Here is a 23164-nt window from a genome sequence, read left to right on the forward strand (position 1 = left end):
TTTGGCATGCATTTGGTTGCATTCATCCTGAAATCAGCCCAGTGTTTTGTATAATGTACACTAAGAAACACTGCAAATGTGTTCTATCTCTTGGGCTGAAATGAAATCAATTCTAATTTTAAAACGTTCTTTAACCCATTTTTTTTATAATTAACTGAAATACATATATATGTTATTTTGTAAATTGTAGGGCTTTTGTATTGAAGGAATGACTAACAGTTTTTGTGTACTGCTTTAATTTGCTTATGTTCAAAATACATTTGTAGTATGCTTACAGTGTATGTGATTGCATTTTACTTGCGATAAATTTGCAGATGTGAAATTAGCATGAAAATAACTTGAAATATGTGTGGGTTTATTTTGAGTGAGTTGTACTTACAGCTTGTCCTCTAGTATACGGTAACTGAATAGTATGAGTGGAATGTGTCCTGTTACAAAGATAGAAACCTATTTTTGATTAAATGAGAAATTTAATGTCAGCACAGATTTTCTGAACAGGGAAACTTCCTAGTTCTTATTAGACTATAACTTACAGATGGGTGAGCATTGGGTACATCACAAAATACTTACGATAACATCATTTGACAGTAATTTGCATGCTAGTAATAACTGAGAATCCAAGGCATGCAGTCATACTTATCATGAGCTAAGTTACACTATATTCAATAGTGTTTGTTTTGAGCAAACATATTTAAAAGTAGAGTAAGTATGAGGATTTATACACAAAGTAGTGTGTAAATAAATTGCCATTTCTGTTTTAATCTGACTTACGTTCACTGGTTTTTTATTGTTGTTTCAGGATGTTGTAGTAGAACCCATTTCTTTGCGCTGCCGAAAGCTCAGTAATCCTGATATCTGTTCATCAACTGGGAAAAGTAAGCTCCATCGTCAACTGAGTCAAGATGACTGCAAACTTCGGAGGGGTAGTTTGGCGAGCTGTTTGTCAGGTAATTTTTCCCTCTTCAAATCATACTAACTGATTACACATAGTAGGAACGCAGTAACTGAGCGTCAAGTCTGGTTTCCCCTGGAATGGGTGAGGATTTGTTCTTTAAAACTGATTGTAACATTTCTTTAAAAACTGTTATTATCCAGGGTAGATGCATACATTTTATAAGAGAATATTATACTTTTAATTTCATTAGTGTGCTCTTGAGACCTACAAAACTGTTCATCAGGTTCAGGCTGAGGGAGGAAGCACAGAAAAGTCCAAAAATCAAGCTGGATAGATGTTGAAACCACAAATCAAGGGTCTCAACATCTTGCCAGGCTGACTGGGATGTGTCTGCCTTCCCGCATCCTGCATACTGATGAAGATTTATAGTCTATTTACTAATGTTATGATATTTTAGTGCTCCAATGAAAGTATTACTTAACCATGTTTTTAGATTTTGGTCATGGACCACATGGCTTTGTTTCTTACTCATATTACTATAGAGTTGTGCTATTATATTACAAATTAAAAATCTGGCCAGTAAAATGAATTTTGATTTTTTTTTCCTCCTTAAAGGAAAGCAGTTGCTTCCTTTATCCACTAGCATGCACAGTGGTGTAGGACAGTCAGCATGGCAACCATCTGGAGAATCATCAAATTTGGTTCGCATGAGGAACCAGTCATTGGGACAGTCTGCTCCATCACTAACTGCAGGTTTGGTATGTCTTTTTTTGTATTTTACAGGTTTTTTAAAAGTAGCTTAAAAAAAGACATGGTGACTTGCTTTTAGATTCCTTTCATCACTGTATTTCTTCTTCAGTGTTTTTATTTCCTGGTATACATTACCTTTACTTCTAGTTAATGCTCATTTTATTTCATTGGAATTAGATTGAAGAATCATGGGGCACAAAAAATCCTTTAAATTATATGTTGAATTGAGCATAGAGGAGCAAGTCTTAGGGGCGGAACAAATCGCCTGGCCTTCTGAAGGTGTATTGGGGCTGTGGCAACAGCATGCTGCAACCCCAATTTACCTTCAAGCCACTAAAACAAAGGAGCAGCTAAAAGCCAGCTTTTCACCTGTGCTGCGATACTGTCAGAGCTTCCGTGTCGGCAGCCAACCAGCTTCAAAACATTTTGGGGGCATGTGACATATAAACACAATGCTCCCAAGTCAACGGGAAGTTGGCTTTTAGAGCCGGTCTGTTCTGGCTCTTTACTTGTATAGATGAGTGTTGTTGCTAATAGACATGAATTATATTTAATAATATTCAGCTTAATTTTCCAGTATGCCTATTGCTTAAAAAATTAGTCTAGTTTAAGTCTGCACTAGGCCCTGGGAAGCCTAGAGCTTAATTTGATGCAAAGCAGTCACCGTCCTTTGCCCTTTGTGCTGTGAATAAAACCTTACTAGACATATCTCTCTATTTCTGTTACTTGTCAGAGTTGGAAGCATTGGGAAGGCCTTCATCTGCATTATGGAGGCCTCACTTCCATGCATGGATGATAGTTCTGTGATCCCTAGGTATTAATGAGAAATGAGTTTCTCTGCTCCCCAGTTTGTAATGTGGAGAGATGGAACAGTACAGGCATACTTCATTTAACAAATCCTCTGACAAAGAACCTCCTTTTTCGTAGTCTTTTTACAGACTCCTACCCCTTTACTCCTCGTTCTCCATCTGGTTGGAAATTTTTAAGTATCCACATTAGGTGATGATGAAAGAGGGCTGGAGAAACATAGCATGTCTGCAGTAAGTAATGCAATAAAGTTGGATTGGGATAGAATGGGATTCTGCTGCAGTCAATCCTACTGTAGCTCTGTGTGTGTGCATGTGTGTATGTGTGCGCGCGCACCTACAACAGGCAAAGTAAACAGCAGCTGCATCCAGAATCCCTTAGTGAGAATATGTGACAGAAACAATAGTAAGAAAAGGGGCAAGCAGATATGCCTGCATGTTTTTTTTAAAAAGCCTGAATCTATAAATTCAGCCACCAAAATGTAAATCATAAACAGGTGGAGGCTGGTACTTGATATTCTTTGATATTCCTTTTGCAAGCAGCCTTCATGTGGTTCAAAATGTTTTTGACCACTTGTGCAAGACTTACCTAATTTGGGTGTTCATATCCATGGTGTTAGTTTTGAATAAACAGTTTGGTAAAACACATTGAATTGCTCTTTTGTGTTGTTGGAACCTCTCCCTATTCTTTCTATGTTATTTCTGCTTCTGGAACCATTTTTTTGTTGGAAAGGTAATACTTAGAAATCAATTTACTTTGTTTTCTGAGGCGTACCAGTAATGGGAATCCACCATTGTGAGGTCCATAAATCCTTGTGTGTGGTGCAAGCAACAGGCTGACTAATTCTTTTACACACTTTTAGACGCAGACTCCCAAAGAGTCAGGAGTGCAATATGAAATGGCTTTATTTTACAGTACCCTTAGTATTCTTCATGGTATCTAATATATTCCAGAACTTGCTTACACTTACTTATTTTACATTCAGGATTTATTCTGTTGGATAGTACGAGCCTCACTGAATGTCCGTAGTTTTAATGGTCTTAAGTTTGTCTTTAAAGGCAGGTTAGTTAAATAGTTAAATTGACTATGAAGTATAGCAAGATATAATTTGGAGAGAGTAGGATGGAATTGGTTCAACTTTAAAGATGTGATTTTAATCATGTCACACTATTAATCAGTTAGTGCGTAGATTCTTGAACTTTTGGTGCACTGCCCACAGAGAACTTAGGAAATCCAGAGAACGGGATACAATGTGGAAACCGTTTTATGTGTGTGTGAGCATTCTTTAGTATACAGTGGAAAATCTTTCATGTGGAGTAGTTCCTGTGTACAGTGGAATTTCTTGGAAGTAATTGGCTATATTTCAGATTTTCATAAATGATGTTAAACTCTGAACTGTATTATATTTTATTTGCTTACTTATTTCAAGGAATTATATCCCGCCTTTTCCCCATAATGGAATTCAAGGTGGGTTACAATAAGAAGCAAAAATATTAATTACAAAAGTTAAAAATAATTAAATATTATTAATATTAAAACACAAATTAAAAATGCATTGTTAAAATAAATAAAGCATTTACAGAACACAGGACAACAGAAGTAAAATTCATCCACCAAATACATGACTAAATAAAAATGTCTTCAGTGCCTGGTTAAAAGAGAGCAGGGAGGGGGCCAACTTGACCTCCCATGGCAGGGAGTCTCAGAGTCTGGGAGCACTCATGGAGAAGGCTCTCTCCTGAGTCCTTGGCAACCGCACCAGCAAAGGTGGTGGGACTGAGAGAAAGCCCTCCCCTCCTGATCTTAGCATTCTGGCTGGCTTGTATAAGGAGATTTCAGATAGTCTGGACCCAAGCTGGTTAGGGCTTTAAAGGTTAAAACCAGCACCTTGAATTCTGGCTAGAAATGGACCAGTAGCCAGTGCAACTATTTCAGCAAGGTAGTCACATGATTCCTGTAGCCAGTCTCAGTCAACAGCATGTCCACAGCATTTTGAACCCGCTGAAGTTTCTGAACAGTTTCTAAGGGCAGCTCCACATAAAGCTCATTACAGTAGTCCAAAGAGGATGTAATCAGGCATGGGTCACCGTGGCCAGATCTGACTTCTTAAGGAATGGGAGCAGTTAGTGCAACTGTGCAAATGTACTTCTGGCTACAGCCAAAACCTGGGCATCCAGGCTCAGATGGAAAGGAAAGATTGAGTTGGATGTCATCAGCATACTGGTGACACAGAACCCCAGTACTCTGGATGACCTCTCCCAGTAGTTTCATGTAGATATTGAACAGAATGGGGGACAGAATTGAGCCCTGAGGGACATCACAAGCTAGTGGCCAGGGTGTTGAACAAGCATCCCCCATCACAGTCTTCTGAGTTCGCCCCTCCAAGAAGGGCTGAAGCTACTCTAAAACAGTGCCCTTAAGCCTCATCCTAGAAAGGCAACCCAGAAGGATACCATGGTCAATGCTTTTGTCAGTTTGGTGAATGACCTGTGCAGGGAACTGAACAGGCCGAGTGTGCCCTGTTGTTTTTGCTTTCTGTGACAACCATGGTATTTTCTGAGCCACCTCTCTGGGATGAGACTAGGGGCACTGTTCTGCAGTGGTTCCACTCCTTCTTGGAAGGGCAAACTCAGAAGGTGGTACTGCAGGTTTCTGCTTGACTCCATGACCATTGGCCTGCAGGGTTCCTCAGGGCTCAGTTTTTGTGCACCATTCTATTTAACCTCTATGTGAAACTGCTGGAAGAGGTTACATGGAGTTTAGAAGCTGGGTGTAACCAATATGCTGATAACATACAACTCTTTCTCTCCTTTTTATCTAATTACAAGAAAGCTTTCTCTGTACTGAACCAATGCCTGTTGTCAGTATTGGATTGGATGAGGGCAAACAAATTGAAGCTCAGTCCAGAAATGACAGAAGTGATTTTGGTAAGTCGAAAAGCAGATTCAGAAATAGGGATTAAGCCTGTGTTGGATGGGGCTTCACTCCTCCTGAAATATTGGTTTGGCCATGCTTCTGAATTTAGATCTGAGCCTGAATGCCCTGTTTCACCTGTGGTGAGGCTTGCATTTGTATAGCCAAAACTCACATACCAGCTGTGCCCATTCCTTGAGATGTCAGCTCCGGCTGCAGTGATGCATGCCTTGATCACATCCTGTTTGGAATAATATATAACACACTATACATAGGGCTGCTGTTAAACTTCAGCTGCTCCAAAATGCTACAACCAGCTTGCTGATTGGGGTTATAGATAGGTGGCACATAATCCCATTGCTGAAATAATTCTACTGACTGTCAATTGATTTCTGAGCACAATTTAGAGTGTTGGCTATGACTGTTAAGGCCCTACATGGCTTGGTTCCAGACTGTTTGAAAAACCATATCATCTTATATGCCTGTGCTCTTAAGATCTGCAGGGGAAAGCTTTCTTTCAGTTCAACTGGGTACATTTCGTAGACACATAAAAAATAGCTTTTTAGTGATTGCACCCAAATTGTGGAATTCCATTCTCCAGAAAGTCCTTTTGGCCCCCTGGCTGTTTTCTTTCTGGTGGCAAATAAATAACTTTTTAATAAGTTGCAACAAACAGCTTTAATGGACAAGTGCAGTGTTTGTATTTTATAATGTTCTTTTAAATGTAGCTTTTAGCTTGTGTGTGTTTTTTAAATTTGAAGTTGAGTTTAATTATGCATTAAGTTTTGTATGAAGAGTTTTTAAAAATTGTTTTTAGTGTTGTATGCTGCCTTGAATCCAGTGTTGGGAGAAAGGTGGGATATAAAATAAATACATAAATTAATAGCTGCATTTGCAGTGGATCTAGATAAAATAAGTACTGTATTGTACATATTTCTTTGTAAACCCTTAATATCACTCCTTATCAACATTCAGTAATCAAATCATTTGATGGACAAGTGTAAATATTTGTGAGAGTAGGAGGTAGAAAAAAAATGAGGATTACAGATCAATCTGAGATGCGGTGGTTTAGTGGTAAAGACGATTGTAAGATCAGAAGGTTGGCAGTTTCAGGCCCAAGTGCTGCATGATGGGGTGGGCTCCTGTTGCTACTCCCAGCTTCTGCCAGCCTAGCAGTTTGAAAGCATGTGAATACAAGTAGTTAAATAGGTACCACCTCAGCGGGAAGGTAACAGATCAGTGGCCAGATTTATTTGAATTGGTTGAAAGATGAGATCCCGTCTTTTAGGGCAGAATTTCTAATGCTTTATATTTCCTTTATGTTTTGATATATAGTGAACTTCCCACAATTCCCAGGCAACAACTCTATTATAAGTTTTGTTTTTCATCCCGGGGGGGGGGGGGGAAGGGGGAGTACAGGCATTGGCAAACCACTTTAAAATGACAAAAAAGAGCACTTTTGAAGATGCCAGTAACAGGTCAGCTGTGACAACTTGCATGCTATTCTCCATAAAGAATGGTCTTGACAATGAGTTGGTTAATTAATGTCAACTCTAATTAAACAAATTCAATTATTAGTGTTGGGGGTAATAAATTAATTTCCCAATTTCTAACATTTAACATTATCAGTATAATTTTTCAACTTAACATTACATGCTGTGTCCGTACTTGAAAGATTTTTAAAATAATGTATACATGCATGGTATTATTTTTAAGATACAAATTCCATTTGTGACCAGCGAAAACTACTGTATATACTCAATTATAGGTTGAGCTCATGTATAAATCAAGGGCAGGTTTTGGGGCTAAAATTATGGATTTTGCTATGACTCGTGGATAAATCAAAGGTGAAATTTAGGGCCACATAACAAAGAATTTTAAGAAACAAAGGAAAACAGTGCCAAAGAACGTAACAAAATTCCAGCAGGCATAACTGTTTGTGCTCATCCTAAAAGCTAGATGGATGAGAGAGTGGAGTGGGATTAGTGCTTCCAGGGCAGATTATACTCTTGCCTTTCACCAGGGGATGGTTCCTTTTTTAAAATAAGAGTTAAAATACAGTACTAACATTGATCCCTGGATAGGTTGACTCTGGTTTTTGGGGTCAATTTTTAAACTAAAATTTCTAGACTTATACATGAATACACACACACACACACACACACACACACACACACACAGTACTCATGTTTTTATATATACATTCAGTACTAAAACTTTAGATAGTTTGGCTGTTCAATAAATATGTAAGACACAAGTAATAGTTTGTATAGTATGTTTTCTACAACAGAAAAAATTTTTTGGCAATCTGAAACAAAATAAAAAAGCACAAGTAGAGTAGATTTTGGTTGCTTCTGACAATCTTTAAAAACTGTTATTGTTCGGCACCTTGATCGATGGGGAGAGACAGATAAGAAATGACAACGATGATGATGATGATGATGATATGATGATGGTGATGATGACAGTTCTGGTTTAAATGAAAAACTGGATTTAACACACACACACACACACACACACACACACACACCAGTATGATCCATTTTGTGCACCAAACCTGTTTTCTTCTACAGCAGTAGTCCCCAAACTGTGCTCTTTAAGGGATTTTGGTCTTCAGCTGCCAGAATCCCAGACTGCTGACCAACATGGTTGAGGCTTCTGGAAGCTGAAGTCCAACATCTCTTAAAGAGCACGGTTTGGGGACCACTGTTCTGGAGTGTGGCATGTTACTCTCTTGCAGGAAATGCAAGAATATTTCTGTATGTATGTATGCATTACTGAAAGGCCTTAAAGATACAAACCATGGCAATTGTATATTCACAAGTGATATAAACATTATCCTTTGGTGCCATCTACTGGGGAAGTTTTGCTAATTCGGAAGTCCAAAGACTTGAGAATATTCTGCTTTAGGGTCACTGTAAGTCAAACAACAACAACAGCATTGTGGGAGGCATTGCTGGGGAGTATAAATATATTTAAATGCCTGATAATTTAAAAGTGGCAGCATACTTTAATTTGTTTTTTCATTAAGTTCAGTTTCCACACAAGAAACCTTAAGGGTAGTAATCACAGCATTTTGAATGCAAGACCAAAGCAAGCAAGTTGTACAGCTTTTTCAGAAGTTGTGCACACTCTGCTTCTGATGGTATTTTCAAATACTGTACTGGAGTAACCACAAAGAATGCTGTTTTCTATGCACTTGCCATTTGAACTATATTCACAAATGGTAATGGTAAAGACGATAATTTCATTTAGTGTTAACTATTTCAAAAGGTACAAAGGATGTCTTGTTTATGCAGAGCCAAGGTGTGATTGGTCAAAACCAGCACCTTGAATTGTGCCAGTAAAACAAGCAGCCAGTTTAGTACAGGGACAATGTCACTGTGAACTTTATGATCCATGCCAGTAAGGTCAACCTGTTGTGTTGTAGACCAGCTGAAATTTCCAGAGTGCTGAGATCAGCCTGTCGTATACTGTATTATGGACAGTTTAATCTTGAGGTTACAAAGGATTGAATGATACTCATTCAATCCTGGTAGAAAATATGGTGGCCCTTGATTTGGGTGTCTGTTTTGCAAATTATTGTAAAATGTCAATTATGCTTTACTGATTTTACAGTAATTTTGGTAAGATGGTAGGCAGATGAGAAAAACCCTATTAAATGAGTAAAATAAGCAGTAGAAGCAGAGCCAAATAATAAAGCAGTTGGCCACTTCATAAGTAAGTGGCAAGGACATGGGGAAGAAGCAGATAGGACGATTCCACAGATAAAAAATAAACGTTTCCTGTCCTTGGTGAAGCAGGGAAAAGAGCATAGACAGCTGCCAAAGAAGTAAAATTATTATACAGTAAAATTACAGTGTTAGCAAAGTACTCAACCTTATTATCCCTTCATTTGTAATAGAGTCCTAACTTGCAATGCCTAAACAGCGAAAAGTACAACCCCCTTCCAGTTTCTAGCAATTTGAAGAAAATTGGCTACGTTAAAAAATGGGGATAGCATTTGCAACATCTGAAGAAGTTCCCTGTGACTTTAAATCACAGTTGCAGCTCTCACAGAAATACATCTGAACAGTTTTGCTGTAAAAATATACCAGATTTTTGTGAAGAGCAATGGGTATGGGGGGATGATTACATTTAGTTCAAAATGTAAATTAATCTTTTATTTTATAGGGATGTTTAAAATAAATATGCTTGAAAATGGGATTTTACACACAGTTATTTGTGTGGTGATAATTATATGGAAGGTAATTGTGCCCAGTGACAGACTACCCAGAGTGTGGTAGTAGCTAATAGTTTATTATTCTATGTTAACTTCGGAAATGATTGTGGTAGGAATAGTAATTTATAGTGGGAATCCTCTGGTATAAAAATACAGAGTGGTTATTGTGACTTGATTATTAAGTGATGAGAAATGCTGAAATATTTTTAAGTTGGTACATCATGCCATTTAAAATAGTGTTTGGCCGTGTTCTGCTTTGCAAAAAACATTAAAGCTTTTTTGTGAAATCTGATTTTCTCTCAGTATGCTTCTCTCATTTAGGGAAGGAAGGGTTCCTCAGCAGCTGATGCAATTTTTTTCATATTGAGCAGAATTAGAATCCTTGCCATATATTTTGAAGCATGTCAGTTTATGGCTACATAACCAAATATAAATGCATGGAACTTGCCTTATGATAATTGGTAGTCATCTGGTGTCAGCTGGAATGATTGCAGTTCTCATTATCTTCAAATGCTATGTGTTGTGTCTTTTTTGTTTTGTTTTTTGCTCTGTCCAAGAGCTTGTTGAATTGATTTTGGCACATAGGCTGTGCTTTCTTTCTGACAGCAGCCCTATTGTGAGTGTAAAATGAGAAACTACTGGAGAGTGCTGGGCAAGCAAGATTCTTTTTCTTCTGTCTTGAAAATAGTTTATAAAGAACTATTCTGAACGTACATTCAGTAGGATGAAAGATGTGTCCTCATAGCATGAATATTTTATGGGTCTGATTATAGTTTGCTCTTTTTATTTTGCTGTTTTAATCTTTATTCTGTTGATGTGCTGCCTTGGGTTAGCATTTTGTTTAGAAATGTTGCATATACACTTAATAAACAAATATATACTACAACCCTGCAGTTCTAGTTGTCTTTAAGAAGTTTAGTATTCTTTTGCTGTTGTTTATTTGAAAATCCAGTAATAGGAAACAAAATAAGAGTTTGGAAAACTAAGGTGACAATATGGTCTCTGTATTTTTAAATGATACGTGTTTATATTTCAGTGCTATCCATCTCTACTCAGTACTAAGTTCAATGGGAATGAATTCTAGCTAAAACATTTAAGATTAGAAAGGTGTGATTGAGCTTTTCTCCATGTTAGTCCCATAGTTCCAACTTTTGGGCATCAACATTTGCCTTGTCCTTTTACCTTTAAGATCCTTGGATCTGGCACTTGGCCTCAAGGTGACCACTATACTGGACAAGTGGATGTCTTGGTGGGTTAAAGCACGACTACGATAGTTTTCTTTGTCAATTATTAAATCAAAACATTCAGACATAGAAGTAGAAAATAAAAACAGTACAGGTCTATTATATAACAAATGAAATAAATGACAAGGCTTTTTTTTTGGTTCCTGAGAAAGTACATAGCAATGCCTGCATTTCAGACAAGTAGGGATGCCATAACCCTGCTGTGCCCGTGCTTGTAATGGTTTTTGCAGTTTGGCACGGTCACGGTCCGGTTCACTCTAAATCCTGGATTTGGGCCCAGCCGGCAGCCATCGCGCCTAAAGGGAACACTCGTCCCCTTGAGGCTGGCTGGCCAATGGCACAGCAGCTGGAGCGGAGCTGTTTCCAGCCCCACTCTGCCATTGGCCAGCCTCAAGGAGGAGGTAGACCCTTGGAGGAGGAGGAGGAGGAGTGAGACTCTGGGCCAGCCAGGGGGAGGGAAAAGCGCCCTTTCTTAGTGCATGGCGAGGAGAAGGAGGAGGGGGAAACAGGAGGAGGAGGAAGAGGAGGTGGGTGCTCATTTTCAAAGGTTCCCCCCCCCCCCAAGAGCACTTTCTGTGTACAGTAGAGTCTCAGTGAAGAAGCATGGGATGTCGGATTGGGGACAAAAGTCCCTCGCCTTGCCTTCCCCTTCCCTCCTTCCCTCCCTAGTTCCCTACTTACCTTCCCTGCTTCGGTCAGACTTCTCCCTTTGTCCTGAGGAAAATGAAGCCTCTGAGGAGAGGCCGGGGGCTGTCCTCCACAGCCGCCAAGTCCTCGCTCCTTTCCCTTCTCTTCAAAGGGCTCCAAAAAGAGCCCTTTGCAGGAAAGGGGAGGTCCGGGAAGAGCAGGACCGGGCTAGTGCCCAGGTCTCTCCTCTCCTTTCCTGCCTTCCTTTGGGGGAAAGGGGAGGTCTGGGAAGAGGAGAGTGGCCTCGGAGGACAGGCCTGGGCTGAGCACACAAGTCCCTCAGGAGCCTGCATCCTCGGTCTAGGCTTGTCCTCCGTTGCCCAGGCTTCTCCTTTCTGGGGATTTCCTCTCCCCCGAAGGGGTCGGGAGCGGGGAGAGGAAAGTGAAACTGGGAGGGAGAGGCTTGGATCTGCTGTAAAAAAAAAAGTGTCCTACATTTGAAAATGTTGTCCTACATTTGTCCCGGTTCAGAGGTCCTGATTTATGGCAAACCTACAGACAAGGCAACACTTCTTCCTGAACTCTTTTCCCATTTTCGACCCCTAAAACCTATTCAGATCCCTTTCTTTTTAATAGCCTTAACTCTATGACTAGCCCTAACCAACTGCTTTACAGAATACCTTGTAGATTATATCCTTTCCCACATAGACCTCCTCCCCCATCATTCCATGAGGTGAGATTGACTGGTTCCACCCAGCTTCACAAAGGGAAATTTGCCACACCTTTTCTTTCTTTATTGAAGTTAGAGTTCTGACATAGTGTAAATGTTGGAAAGCTTGCTGATTTGCCAGACTGGAAATTCTGCTATTAAACTCCAATAACACTTCTTTGTCTTGTGACTTATAAATATGTATCCCAAAGAGCACACAGTAATTTATTTTGGTTGCTTAGTAGTGCCAGTGCTATGCACATTTTACTCAAGAAGCATGTTCCTCTGTTTTCAGTCACACTGACTCCCCAGTTTAGGATCATGTGTAAATAAGAATGGAAATAACAAGTGTTGCAACTCAAGATATACTGGTTGTTTTAGTAGATTTAAATTACAGTAGTATAAATTTGGGTGGGAAATTATTTTCAGATTCCAATTTCAGTTTGTGAAAACAGGGTGGGAGCAATGTGGATATGTCAAAAGTGTCTGTTGTTACTTACAGGAAAACAGGTACATACATATGGGAAGAGAAGATCATTTCTATTATTATTATTATTAACAATAATAGGCTGAAGATCAAGAACAAAATTTTGAATTGGGCAGGGCTTCAAAATGGATTGGGACCCAATACAAGCTGCCTTGGGTTGACATTTTGTTTAGAAACATTGCATATACACAATAAACAAATTTGTCTGCAGTTAAGGAAAAGACTGCAGAGGTGTTTTTATTAAGAGGGTTGACATTTTAAATCATATTTACTTAACCAAGGATTTTCTGAAACATTACATTATTTGGCAGAAATAAGGATTGCTATATTATATACACGGATTTCTTATACACGGATTCAAGCATCTATGGTTTGAAAATGTTTTAAAAAAGTATAAATTTCAAATACCAAACCTTGCTTTTCCATTTTTATAAGGAATACCATTTTGCTATGTCATTATATTTAATGTGACTTGAGCATCCACGGATTTTGTTATCCATGGGGGATCTTGGAACCAAACCCCAGGGTCCACTGTGTATACAATTCAAGTGAACATTTTATGAAAATAATGAAAATGAGACTTAGACTAATCAGGTAGCACATAGGTGTTTCTTTTGACTGTTTCTGTAAAATTTAAACATGAGTAATATTGTAGGCTTGATGTTTTGCGCTTTGAACATACTGTCCTATGTCTGTATTTTAGCATTTATTACAAAGCTGCTATACCATATCAGATTAAGCCATTTGTCCATCTAGCCTGCAATATGGTTTACTCAGGCGGCACTACATTACAAAAGTTCTTGGCAAGTGGAGCTAGACCTGCCCAGAATGCCTTTGTCTTTGGTGTCTCAGTTAGATGTTTTCCTGTCACCTGTTACCTATTCCTTGTAAGGGGAGGTACCAGGGTTTGAATTTGTAAACAAATGAAAATTAAATGACAGTCATTTTCAAAAGGTGAGAGAATCTGGCTAGCAGTCATATAGGAAGGAAGATAGAACAATATGTTTTATACTAAATCTTTGTAAGTGGCATTTGGGTATATTACAGATACCAGGATGTATTTACCCAAAGGACATTTGGTCGTCTCTCACTCAAACAACAGCTGGTTATGCAGATAGTCAAATTACTTCTTCAACTTTCTGATAAAGCATGGTGAACTTTTCTAAGTATTAGATGGCTAATGTCTGGGTGGACACGTGTGAACTCTTGGATGTACCTGAGTTATATTTATAGATCTGAGTATTATGATGAATTTACCACTTTTGACCTTCCTTTTGTGTGTATGAGAGAAAGCAAGAAACTGAAGGAATGAGAAGTTGATACATGTGCCTAAGGTACTTAGTTTTTTTCTAGTGGGGTTTTTTTTTTTAGTATTTTGGTTTTCAGTATCAGTGAATGCTTTTTAGATTCTTACTTTTCAGATATGTGCTGTTGTTTTTACTTTAGCTTTGTTTTGTGGCTATTTTAAATTAGTTTTAGATTTTTAATTGCTTTATTAGCATATCTTCTAGTTTTATCTTTTATTAAAACTGACCTCAGTGTGGCTTGCAAGACTGTATAACTACAAGTTTCCCCTGTGTGCTGTCCTTTGGCTCTTTTGGGTTATTGGTGTTCTGGTGTGGAGGATGGTCAGTAATTCTTCTCTTTAGTTCAGCAAAACCTGCTGTTGTGGGTACTCACATTCCCTGCCCATTCTGTGGAAGGAACTGCTTAAGGGCAATCTGAGGAGGCCTGTTTCCACATGTCTAGAACTCCCTTCAAGGCATAGCACATTCTCACTTGTATTCAGCTTTTTACTAAATAAGCCAATTACCATTTAGCAAGCATGAGGCTGACTTCAGTAAATCATTCTGTTTAAGTGATCTAATCATGATGTGGTAGTACTTTCTGTACTCTAAAATTTTAAAAGGGACAACAAATAATTCCTTCTGTTTAAATATTTAAGTATTAAATTAAATATTAAAGTGTTTTTAACTGTCTGGAACAAAAATGATAAATATGGAAGTCTTGTCCATTTGAGGCAAACTTAAAAAGAATGCAGACTTGCACAAAAGAAATTCAAACAGACAATTGAAGATGCAAATTAAGGTTCTGAGAAACATATTGCTAATAGAATCAAGAGGAACAATATAAAATTATTCCAGTATATCCGGAGCCAAAGAGGCAGTTGGACCACTGGATGACAATGAATCAATTAATTGAAAGTTTTGAATGAGGTTAAGGAGGTCATGGAGAATCTAAATAAATTCTTTTCATCTGCCTTTGCTGCTGAAGAGGTAAGGCAGATTGTTTCTCTTGTTGCTAACTGCTCTAAAGTTGACTTTGAGTTGGCAACCCTGTAGACTTCTCCAAGTCCCCCTATACTCAACTTCTCTGCTGAGGTCCTGCAGGCCCAGGCCCATGTCTGCCTTGATTGAGTCTAACCATGTGGCATGTGGTCTTCTTCCTTTCTACTGTCTTCCACCTTTCCTAGTATCATTGTCTTTCTAATTATTCATTTTTCCTCAAGATGTAGCCAAAGTACAACAGCCTCAATTTAATCATCTTGGCTTCCAGAGAGCGTTCAGGCTTGATCTGTTCTACAACCTATTTGTTTGTCTTCTTGGCTGTCCATGGTATTCTCAGTACTCTTCCCCAGCATCCTATCTCAAATGACTTGATTTTCTTCCTATCCACTTTTTTCACTGTTCAGCTTTCACATCCATACATGGTGATGGGGAGTGCAATGGCTTGGACTATACAGTCGGCCCTTCTTATACACGGATTCAAGCATCCACGGTTTGAAAAAGTTCAAAAAAAGTATAAATTTCAAATATCAAACCTTGATTCTCCATTTTTTTAAATAAGGGACACCATTTTGTTATGTCATTATATTTAATGGGACTTGAGCATACACTGATTTTGTTATACATGGGGGATCATAGAACCAAATCCCAGCATATAACAAGGGTCCACTGTACTTAATTTAGTGTTCAGAGTTCTATAGAATGAGGCTGCAGAGAATGGGGTTTACACTTGATGATCTTATCCAGTTCTTTTCATAGCTGCCTTTCCCAATCCTAGTCGTCTTATGATTTCCTGACTGCAGTCTTGATTTGATCAGTATTTGCACCAAGATAAAGGCATTATTTGATTATTTCAATTTTCTCATTCTCTAGGGTGAATTCTTGTCGATCTTCTGTGGTCATTATTTAAATTTTTTTAATAAGGCATATACCGGTGCTTTATCCGATATTTTCAGGTGAGGAGGAGAGCTGAAGCAAATAGTGGTTGTAGGAGAAGAAATTCTATACCTTATTGACAAATTTCAAATAATCAAATCACCAAGTTGAGATGGCATCTGTTGAGTCCTTTAAGAATTCAAAAATCAAATTGCTGATCCTCTGACTAAAATACTGTACATATGTAACAGTGTAACATGTTCTTAAGATCATCCTCTTTACAAGGAAGAATGGAAAGTAGCCAGTGTACCATCAGTTCTAAAACTGATGGGGGGAAGGGGGAAGAAAAGGTTAATTAACTTAATGCCTGATCTGATCAATTGGTGGAAAGTTATCTAAAATAAAACTGCACTTGTGAAGCATATAGAAGAGCAAGGCCTGTTGAAGAAGAATCAATATAGAGTTTTTTTGAAAATGCTAATAAAAGCATTGATATGACTGGTTCTGTAGACTTCATTTACTTGGACTGCCATAAGACTTTTGTAAACACCTCCTAATGTGGGCAGCAGTTGTGGGATAGAAGTTCTCTCATAGTGAAGGGGTCAGACAAGGTTGCATCCTTTCACCCTACCTGTTCAACCTGTATGCAGAACATATAATATACAAAGAGCAGGTTTGGAAACCGAAGGAGGAGGACTGAAGATAAGAGGAAGGAAAATCAACAAACTAAAATGTGAATAGTACTAGTGGAAAATACACTGGTGCCTCGGGATACGAAATGATCGGGTTACGAAATTTCCGGGATACGAAAAAGTTGGATTGGCAAAAACTGTTTCGGGTTACGAAATATTTTTCGGGTTACGAAATTCATTTCGGCGCGAAATTCAAATGCTGCATAGGCTTTCCAGTGCTAACGGAAATTTTCGGGTTACGAAATTTTCGGGTTACGAAAGGAATGGCGGAACGAATTAATTTCGTAACCCGAGGCACCAGTGTATAGACTTGAAACAATTACTAAGGAAGGTCAGGGAAGAAAGTGCAAAGGTAGGCTTACTACTGAACAGAAATTTTTTTGAAAATAATGACCAAAGAGGTTCTAAAATAAAATAAAAATAAAACTTTTATTTCTATTCCACTTTTTGTTAAAAACAATCAAAGCGGCTTACAAGAGTTAAAATACATCCATATATACAAAATATCCCCCCTTAAAAGACAATTAAACAGTATAGAATTTAAAATTACATAACAAAACCAATAAAAGTGGCAGAGTCATAATATATATATATATATATAATATAGATAATGAGGAAGTCAAAAATTTTAAAGGCTTGTGGTACTCTGGATCAAACATTGATCAGAACAGAGGCTGCAGTCAAAAAACAAGAAGAAGACTAGGAATGGGAATGGCAGCCATCGATGAACTGGACAAGATTCTAAAGAGTAAAGATATACAACTGAACATTGAAGTTAGACTTCTCCAGTCCATTGTATTCCCATAACTATGTGTGGATGCAACCCCCTGCCATGCAGGAAATCACAATCAAAGCATCCCCGACAGATGGCTATCCAGTCTCTGTTTAAAGACCTCCAAGGAAGGAGACTCCATCACACTTTGAGGGATTGTGTTCCACTGTCAGGATTGTGGTGTTAATGAAACAGCTGATACAGTCTGATATACTGTATTTTGTATTTGTCCTGTTCTACCTTGACCATAAAATATCATCACTTTCAGCTAGCCCGTAAAACTGATAATGGAGAATTCTATCAGGAAATGAACAGTGCTGTCAGTTTTGTGATTATCTGCATTACTGTTAACTCACATGAGTATTGTATATTTCACTAAAATATTGGCAACAAGCTTTCAAATGTATTAGCAAACAGCAACAACAATGTAAGGTTACTGTTAGCTTTAACCTTCATAGTGAATGTATTGTTCTGGAAGAATAAAGTACTGTATAGCTTATTCTTGAACAATTATAATTATTTTATTGCTTTATTGACTTTGTTTCCACTTCAATTATTCAGGATGTACGTTAACTACAGTGGTCAGCACAGTATACCTTAAAATGAATACTAGCATTTCAATATTTGAAACAAATCATAACAGGAGAAATCATATTTTTTCCCAAATATTTAACCAAATAGTCGCTGCATCCAAAATATATATGGAACATAATGACAAACATATACTGTACTACATATATTGTCAACAGCATGCCCAATTTTGAATCTTCTTGTTGCTTACTGATGTTACATCATCAGGAAAAGCATGATATCTCTTTAAAGTGTGTGAGGAGTATGCACATTATTTTCATTTAATAATCCTCCCCAAAGGTCATCTGTTGCTCATTCCCTTCATGCCTTCTTCCAAGAGGAACATGCAGAGTTCTTTTGATGTTGCTGCTATGACAGTGAGACATTTGATCATGCTGTGGCAGCATAGAGTGCATGTTCCTGGAAGTTGATCACCTTTTAGAATCTTAGTTCTCTCCCCCAACCCAGCCATTGATGTTTGAGGCAGTAAATATAATAAGTCATTGTCACGAACATGACATGAAACCCACTTGGTGACCTTGTGCAAGTCCAAAAAACGAGCAGCAAGCTTACACTTCAACAGTATAGAAAAAAGGGGAACAACAAATGATATCTATTACTGCTTAAACAGTCTTATTTTCAAAATATACAATACTGTATACAAAATGACAAGACACAATGGTAAACTACAACCAACAATGTGCATATGACAAATCAGGGTAATCGAAGTCCACGTAAACAATGTCAACAGTGTTGGCAGTGAATATATTTCTACTGCATCAACACCACAATCACAATCTAGAAAGCACTCATAGCTGGTACTTGAAGAAACAACACATGAAGTTGGAACCTGTAGTTTTACTGGTAGCACAGTTCTTTACTGGTGGTATTCCAGTTGTATTCAGTATTCACAGTATTAAGACGGCTACCTCCGGAGTACTCTGTGACCGTTTCGACTCTACAGAAGTCTTCATCAGCATTTTTGAGTTATTTTGCTGGATTAATATTGTAAGTTATGCGTTCCATTCTTCTAAATACACAAGATTAACAATAATTAATACATTAAGTACCATCAATAACAAGATACACCATAGAATATAATTGTAAAATAAAATTCCAGGATTAAACCAATGTAGCTTACCCACAACATTCAACAACTTGGCTTCAATAATAAGAAGAATGCTGGTACCAGTTTACAGGAATAGTATGTTATAATATACTCTACCTAAGCAATGGGCTGCAGGTGATTGCCTGCTCCATTCAATTTCCTTAAAGGTATATCTTCTAGAAATATAATATGCTTAGTTTCCCATAAAGTAAGCTTGAACCACGGCTGAATGTACAGAATCTCAATGTTATATATACAAATACTATAACATGTATAATAATTATAAGGTAAACAACTATTTCTGTCACATTACAGATACATTACAGTGGTACCTCGGGATACGAAATACCCAGGTTACGAAATTTCCGGGATACGAAAAAATCCCATTGGAAATAATTGTTCCGGGTTACGAATGTTTTTCGGGTTACGAAAAAATTTTTTGGTGCTTTTCGGTGCTTTTTCGCACGAAACGCGGCTTTTCCCCATTAGCGCCTATGGCAATTCGGCTTACGAAGGCTTTTCGGGTTACGAAAGCGGCCGTGGAACGAATTAATTTCGTAACCCGAGGGAGCACTGTACAAGCACAGTATAGCTATATGTTATTTACCTGGCCTCCTTCCCATATTAACAACTGTCTCTGGTGTATGCAGTACAATTTAACAATTAAATTTAAACAATTTCATAAAAAGGAACTCAAATCTAAATGTTCATTTAGACCCTTGGGTATATACAATGCTAACTTATGAATCCAAAATGATTCTCTTTGTAATAGTTTAGTGTGTTTGTTACCATTATAAAAAGGACCAAACCTGACTTGTTCAGTTACAAAGAATTTTAGGGATTCTGGGGAATGATGTAATTGTGACCAATGTGTGACCAATGAGGTATCCAAACTTTTATTCTGGATGGTACTTTTATGCTCGGATATTCTAGTCCTAAGTGGTCTCGAAGTTTGTCCTACATAAATCTTCTGACAAGGGCATAAAATCACATAAATGACATTTAGTGAGTTACAATTAGTAAATGATGTTAATTCATAACATTCCTTAGATGTGGGATGGATAAAGGATTTTATGTTCAAAGTTTGTTTGCAACAGCTACAATGGCCACATCTGTGATGTCCTCTAACATGAAATGTCTCTTGAGCCTGTTCATAAAAATCTGTATGCACTAAAGAGTCCTTGAGATTTCTAGTTCTTCGAAAGGCTATAATGGGTTTCTGTAAACGGCCTGGAATATTCTAAACCATATGCCAATGTTTTTGTATGATATGTTTGATGTGATGGGCAGCGTGAGCGAAGGTGAAGGAGCCTATAATCCTGTTATCAGTTGTTCTGTTCGAGGGAAGAAACAATGTGGAACGATCCTTGAGGGAAGCTCTGTTTCTAGCATGTTGAACTACACGAGGAGGAAAAGCTCTATCCTGTAAATCTAATTGATACTGGTCAGCTGCCATTTCATAATGGGTGTTGATGGAAGAATTCCTTTTTAATCTTAAGAATGGAGAATATGGTAAGTTTTTTTTCAAATGGTGGGGGTGACAACTAGAGAAATGTAGCATAGAATTACGGTCCGTTGCCTTGTGGAAATTACGGACTCCAATCTTATGATTATGAGTATAAACCTCAACATCTAAAAAAGAGATATGCTGGATATTGGACTGGCATGAAAATTTAATATGCTGACTCAGAGTTAATCCAGGTAAAGAAATCACCAACTTTTGAACAATCAGAAAAAAACACAAAGATATCATCTATATATCTTCCATAATACTGAAAATATTTGTGAAAAGGATTGTTATCTGGATTAGTAATATATGTAGATTCTAAATGAGCCATATACAAGTTGGCAATACTTGAAGACACACAACAGCAGCAGCAACATGGAGAATAGAAATCATTTAATTAGTGTAATCATCATTAATCTATTTGGTATTTAAAACATTAGTGTACAACATAATCCATGGAATGTAGGGAGAGTGGCATGCAGGCTGTTACTGTTGACCTCTAGGGTAAAGTTGGCTTCCCGATCCTGGGTCCCCTCCCCAAATGGTTGCAGAGCTCATAATATATCTGTTAACTTGAAGATGGTAGAAATCCAGTTTACCTGGAAACTGTCATGTTGACATGGCATCTTATCTCACAACCTTAGTCAGTTTTTTCATTGAACTACATCTCTCTTCCCTTCTTTTTACTGCCCCCACCTTCACTAACATGTACACTATTCATGGATCATTCAGACTGTTAAAATAATAATAAATTGTGCACGCACCGCCATTGGGAAAAAAAGTCCCAGTCCTCTTTCCCTCCCTCCCTACAGTACTTACCTTCTCGTCGCACCGCCTCCTTGTCGTCGCTGCCGCTGCGGGAAAAGCCAGGTGTTGGTGTTGGAGGCCAAGAGGCTTCCAAGCCACCACCCGGCCCTTCTGCAGAGGTGGTGGCAGTTAGGAGGACTGAGGCTTGGCCTCCTGGCCTCCTTGCAGGCACGGCTTCCACGCCACAGCCGCTGTCACTGCAGAAGGGCCGGGTGGAAGCCTGGAAGCCTCTTGGCCTCCAATACCACCACCCGGACTTTCCTGTGGCGGCAGTGGCGAGGAGAAGGTAAGTACTGTAGGGAGAGAAAGAGGGAGGGAAGCAGGGAGGGAAGGAGGAATGGAGGGAAAGAGGAAGGGAGGAGAGGGACTTTTGACCCTAATGGCAGCACACGTGCACGCATGTCGGCATTGGGGACAACTTCCGGGTTTGCCATGCGCGTATGCTCAAATCTGCGCATGACAAATCCGCATATAAGGAGGGCTGACTGTACTCTCAGCAAGAGGAAGAGGAAGAAGAAGGAGTGAATGCTGTTTGCCAGTTTTAAATTTTTAATTAAAAAATAATATTAAAAATAGATACACACCAAAAAAGGAAAAAGGAAGAAACAAACATCCAATTATTACTTATACCGTCAAACATTAATAAATACATACTAACAAGCACGCAATAAATGTACTAATAGTAAGCACAATAAAAGATTCCAGCTTTCTTCAGCCACAATTATTAACTGAACCTAATATTTTGAAAATTATTACACAGGTCTGGAAACTGACTGGATGCTACTGGAAATCATAAAGCACTTGTATAAAGCGTTTGTATAATATGATCCTCTAGTCTTGTGTTTGAAGTTTTGATGCCCTTTTTTATCAGCTGAAGTTTCTAAACTATTTCAGAAAGCAACCCCACATACAGTATAATATATTACAATACAGTATTCTAAATGAGAGGTTATCAGAGCATCTATCATTATATGTTTTTTGCTTCTGGCCAAACAACAATAGTTTGAGGGAGGGGGGATATTGACATAATAATTGTTTGAGAGTGCTCAAACATTATTTTGATTTTCAGTTGAATAGATAAATGGATTTAGTGGCTTTAATTAATTTAGTATATAATCCAGTCAGAGATCTATCATTACATCATCTTTTTAAGTGCAGCATGTGCTTCAGTTGTGTTGCTAAGACAAAGTTAGAGAGGTGACTTTTTCCAGTGTATGCCCTGTTTGATAGATATTTGAATACTGCTCAAGTCTTGGTACCTGGTTCATTGCTCACGTTTACTCTTCCCTTCTGAAAGAGATCATCGTGTTGTCAACTTGGATACATAGTGGCAATGAGGATGAGGAAAGTGGATATACTAGTGCACCTTTATGGTAAAGAAGTTTGTATGCAGTGTTGGTGCTAGGAGCAAGCTTTTTTTTAATCTGCAAAAATATTTTGTAGTCCTGGTGGTAGCCAGAGGACACCTGGAAATTAAAAACTCTTTCTGCTTTCATCAGTCTTCGAGATAATTGTGATAGTTCTCTTTTTTTCTTCATGCAAATATTTGTTCTGATTATTCTCATATTTCAAGATTTATTCAGAGACTTAAGGCAGTAGTCAGTATAATACTGTGTTGTGAAATGCCCGGACACTGTGCCAAATTCAGTGGATTTAATATGTTCCTGTTTGATGCAGGGATAAACAATAAACATGAAAATGGTGAGATATAGTAATTCTTTTAATTATTTACACTATATTTTAAAAAGTGTTATCTTTTCATTGCTGGCAGAATTTTGGAATTGACCAGTGAATAAAGAACATATTAATATGGACTGCAGTATGAGGGAGATACTGGCATCTTGTAGTAAACTGGAAGGCACAGTTCATTTGCATAAGTTATTAAGATAGTTG

The 23164-nt window shown here is 38.1% G+C and overlaps 1 protein-coding gene across 5 annotated transcripts in view; it reads left to right on the forward strand.

Annotated features, from left to right (window-relative positions):
• The window catches only part of MAST2 (microtubule associated serine/threonine kinase 2), a 203814-nt gene that overhangs the window by 13618 nt on the left and 167032 nt on the right, over positions 1 to 23164 (forward strand). For all 5 annotated transcript variants that reach the window (XM_042461735.1, XM_042461727.1, XM_042461728.1 and 2 more), the window contains exons 2-3: positions 800 to 947; positions 1511 to 1653. In XM_042461735.1, the coding sequence (XP_042317669.1) occupies positions 800 to 947; positions 1511 to 1653 (291 nt within the window). The remainder of the gene's footprint in view (positions 1 to 799; positions 948 to 1510; positions 1654 to 23164) is intronic.

This window comes from Sceloporus undulatus, chromosome 4, assembly GCF_019175285.1.
Source record: "Sceloporus undulatus isolate JIND9_A2432 ecotype Alabama chromosome 4, SceUnd_v1.1, whole genome shotgun sequence".
Taxonomy (NCBI): Eukaryota; Metazoa; Chordata; class Lepidosauria; order Squamata; family Phrynosomatidae; genus Sceloporus; species Sceloporus undulatus.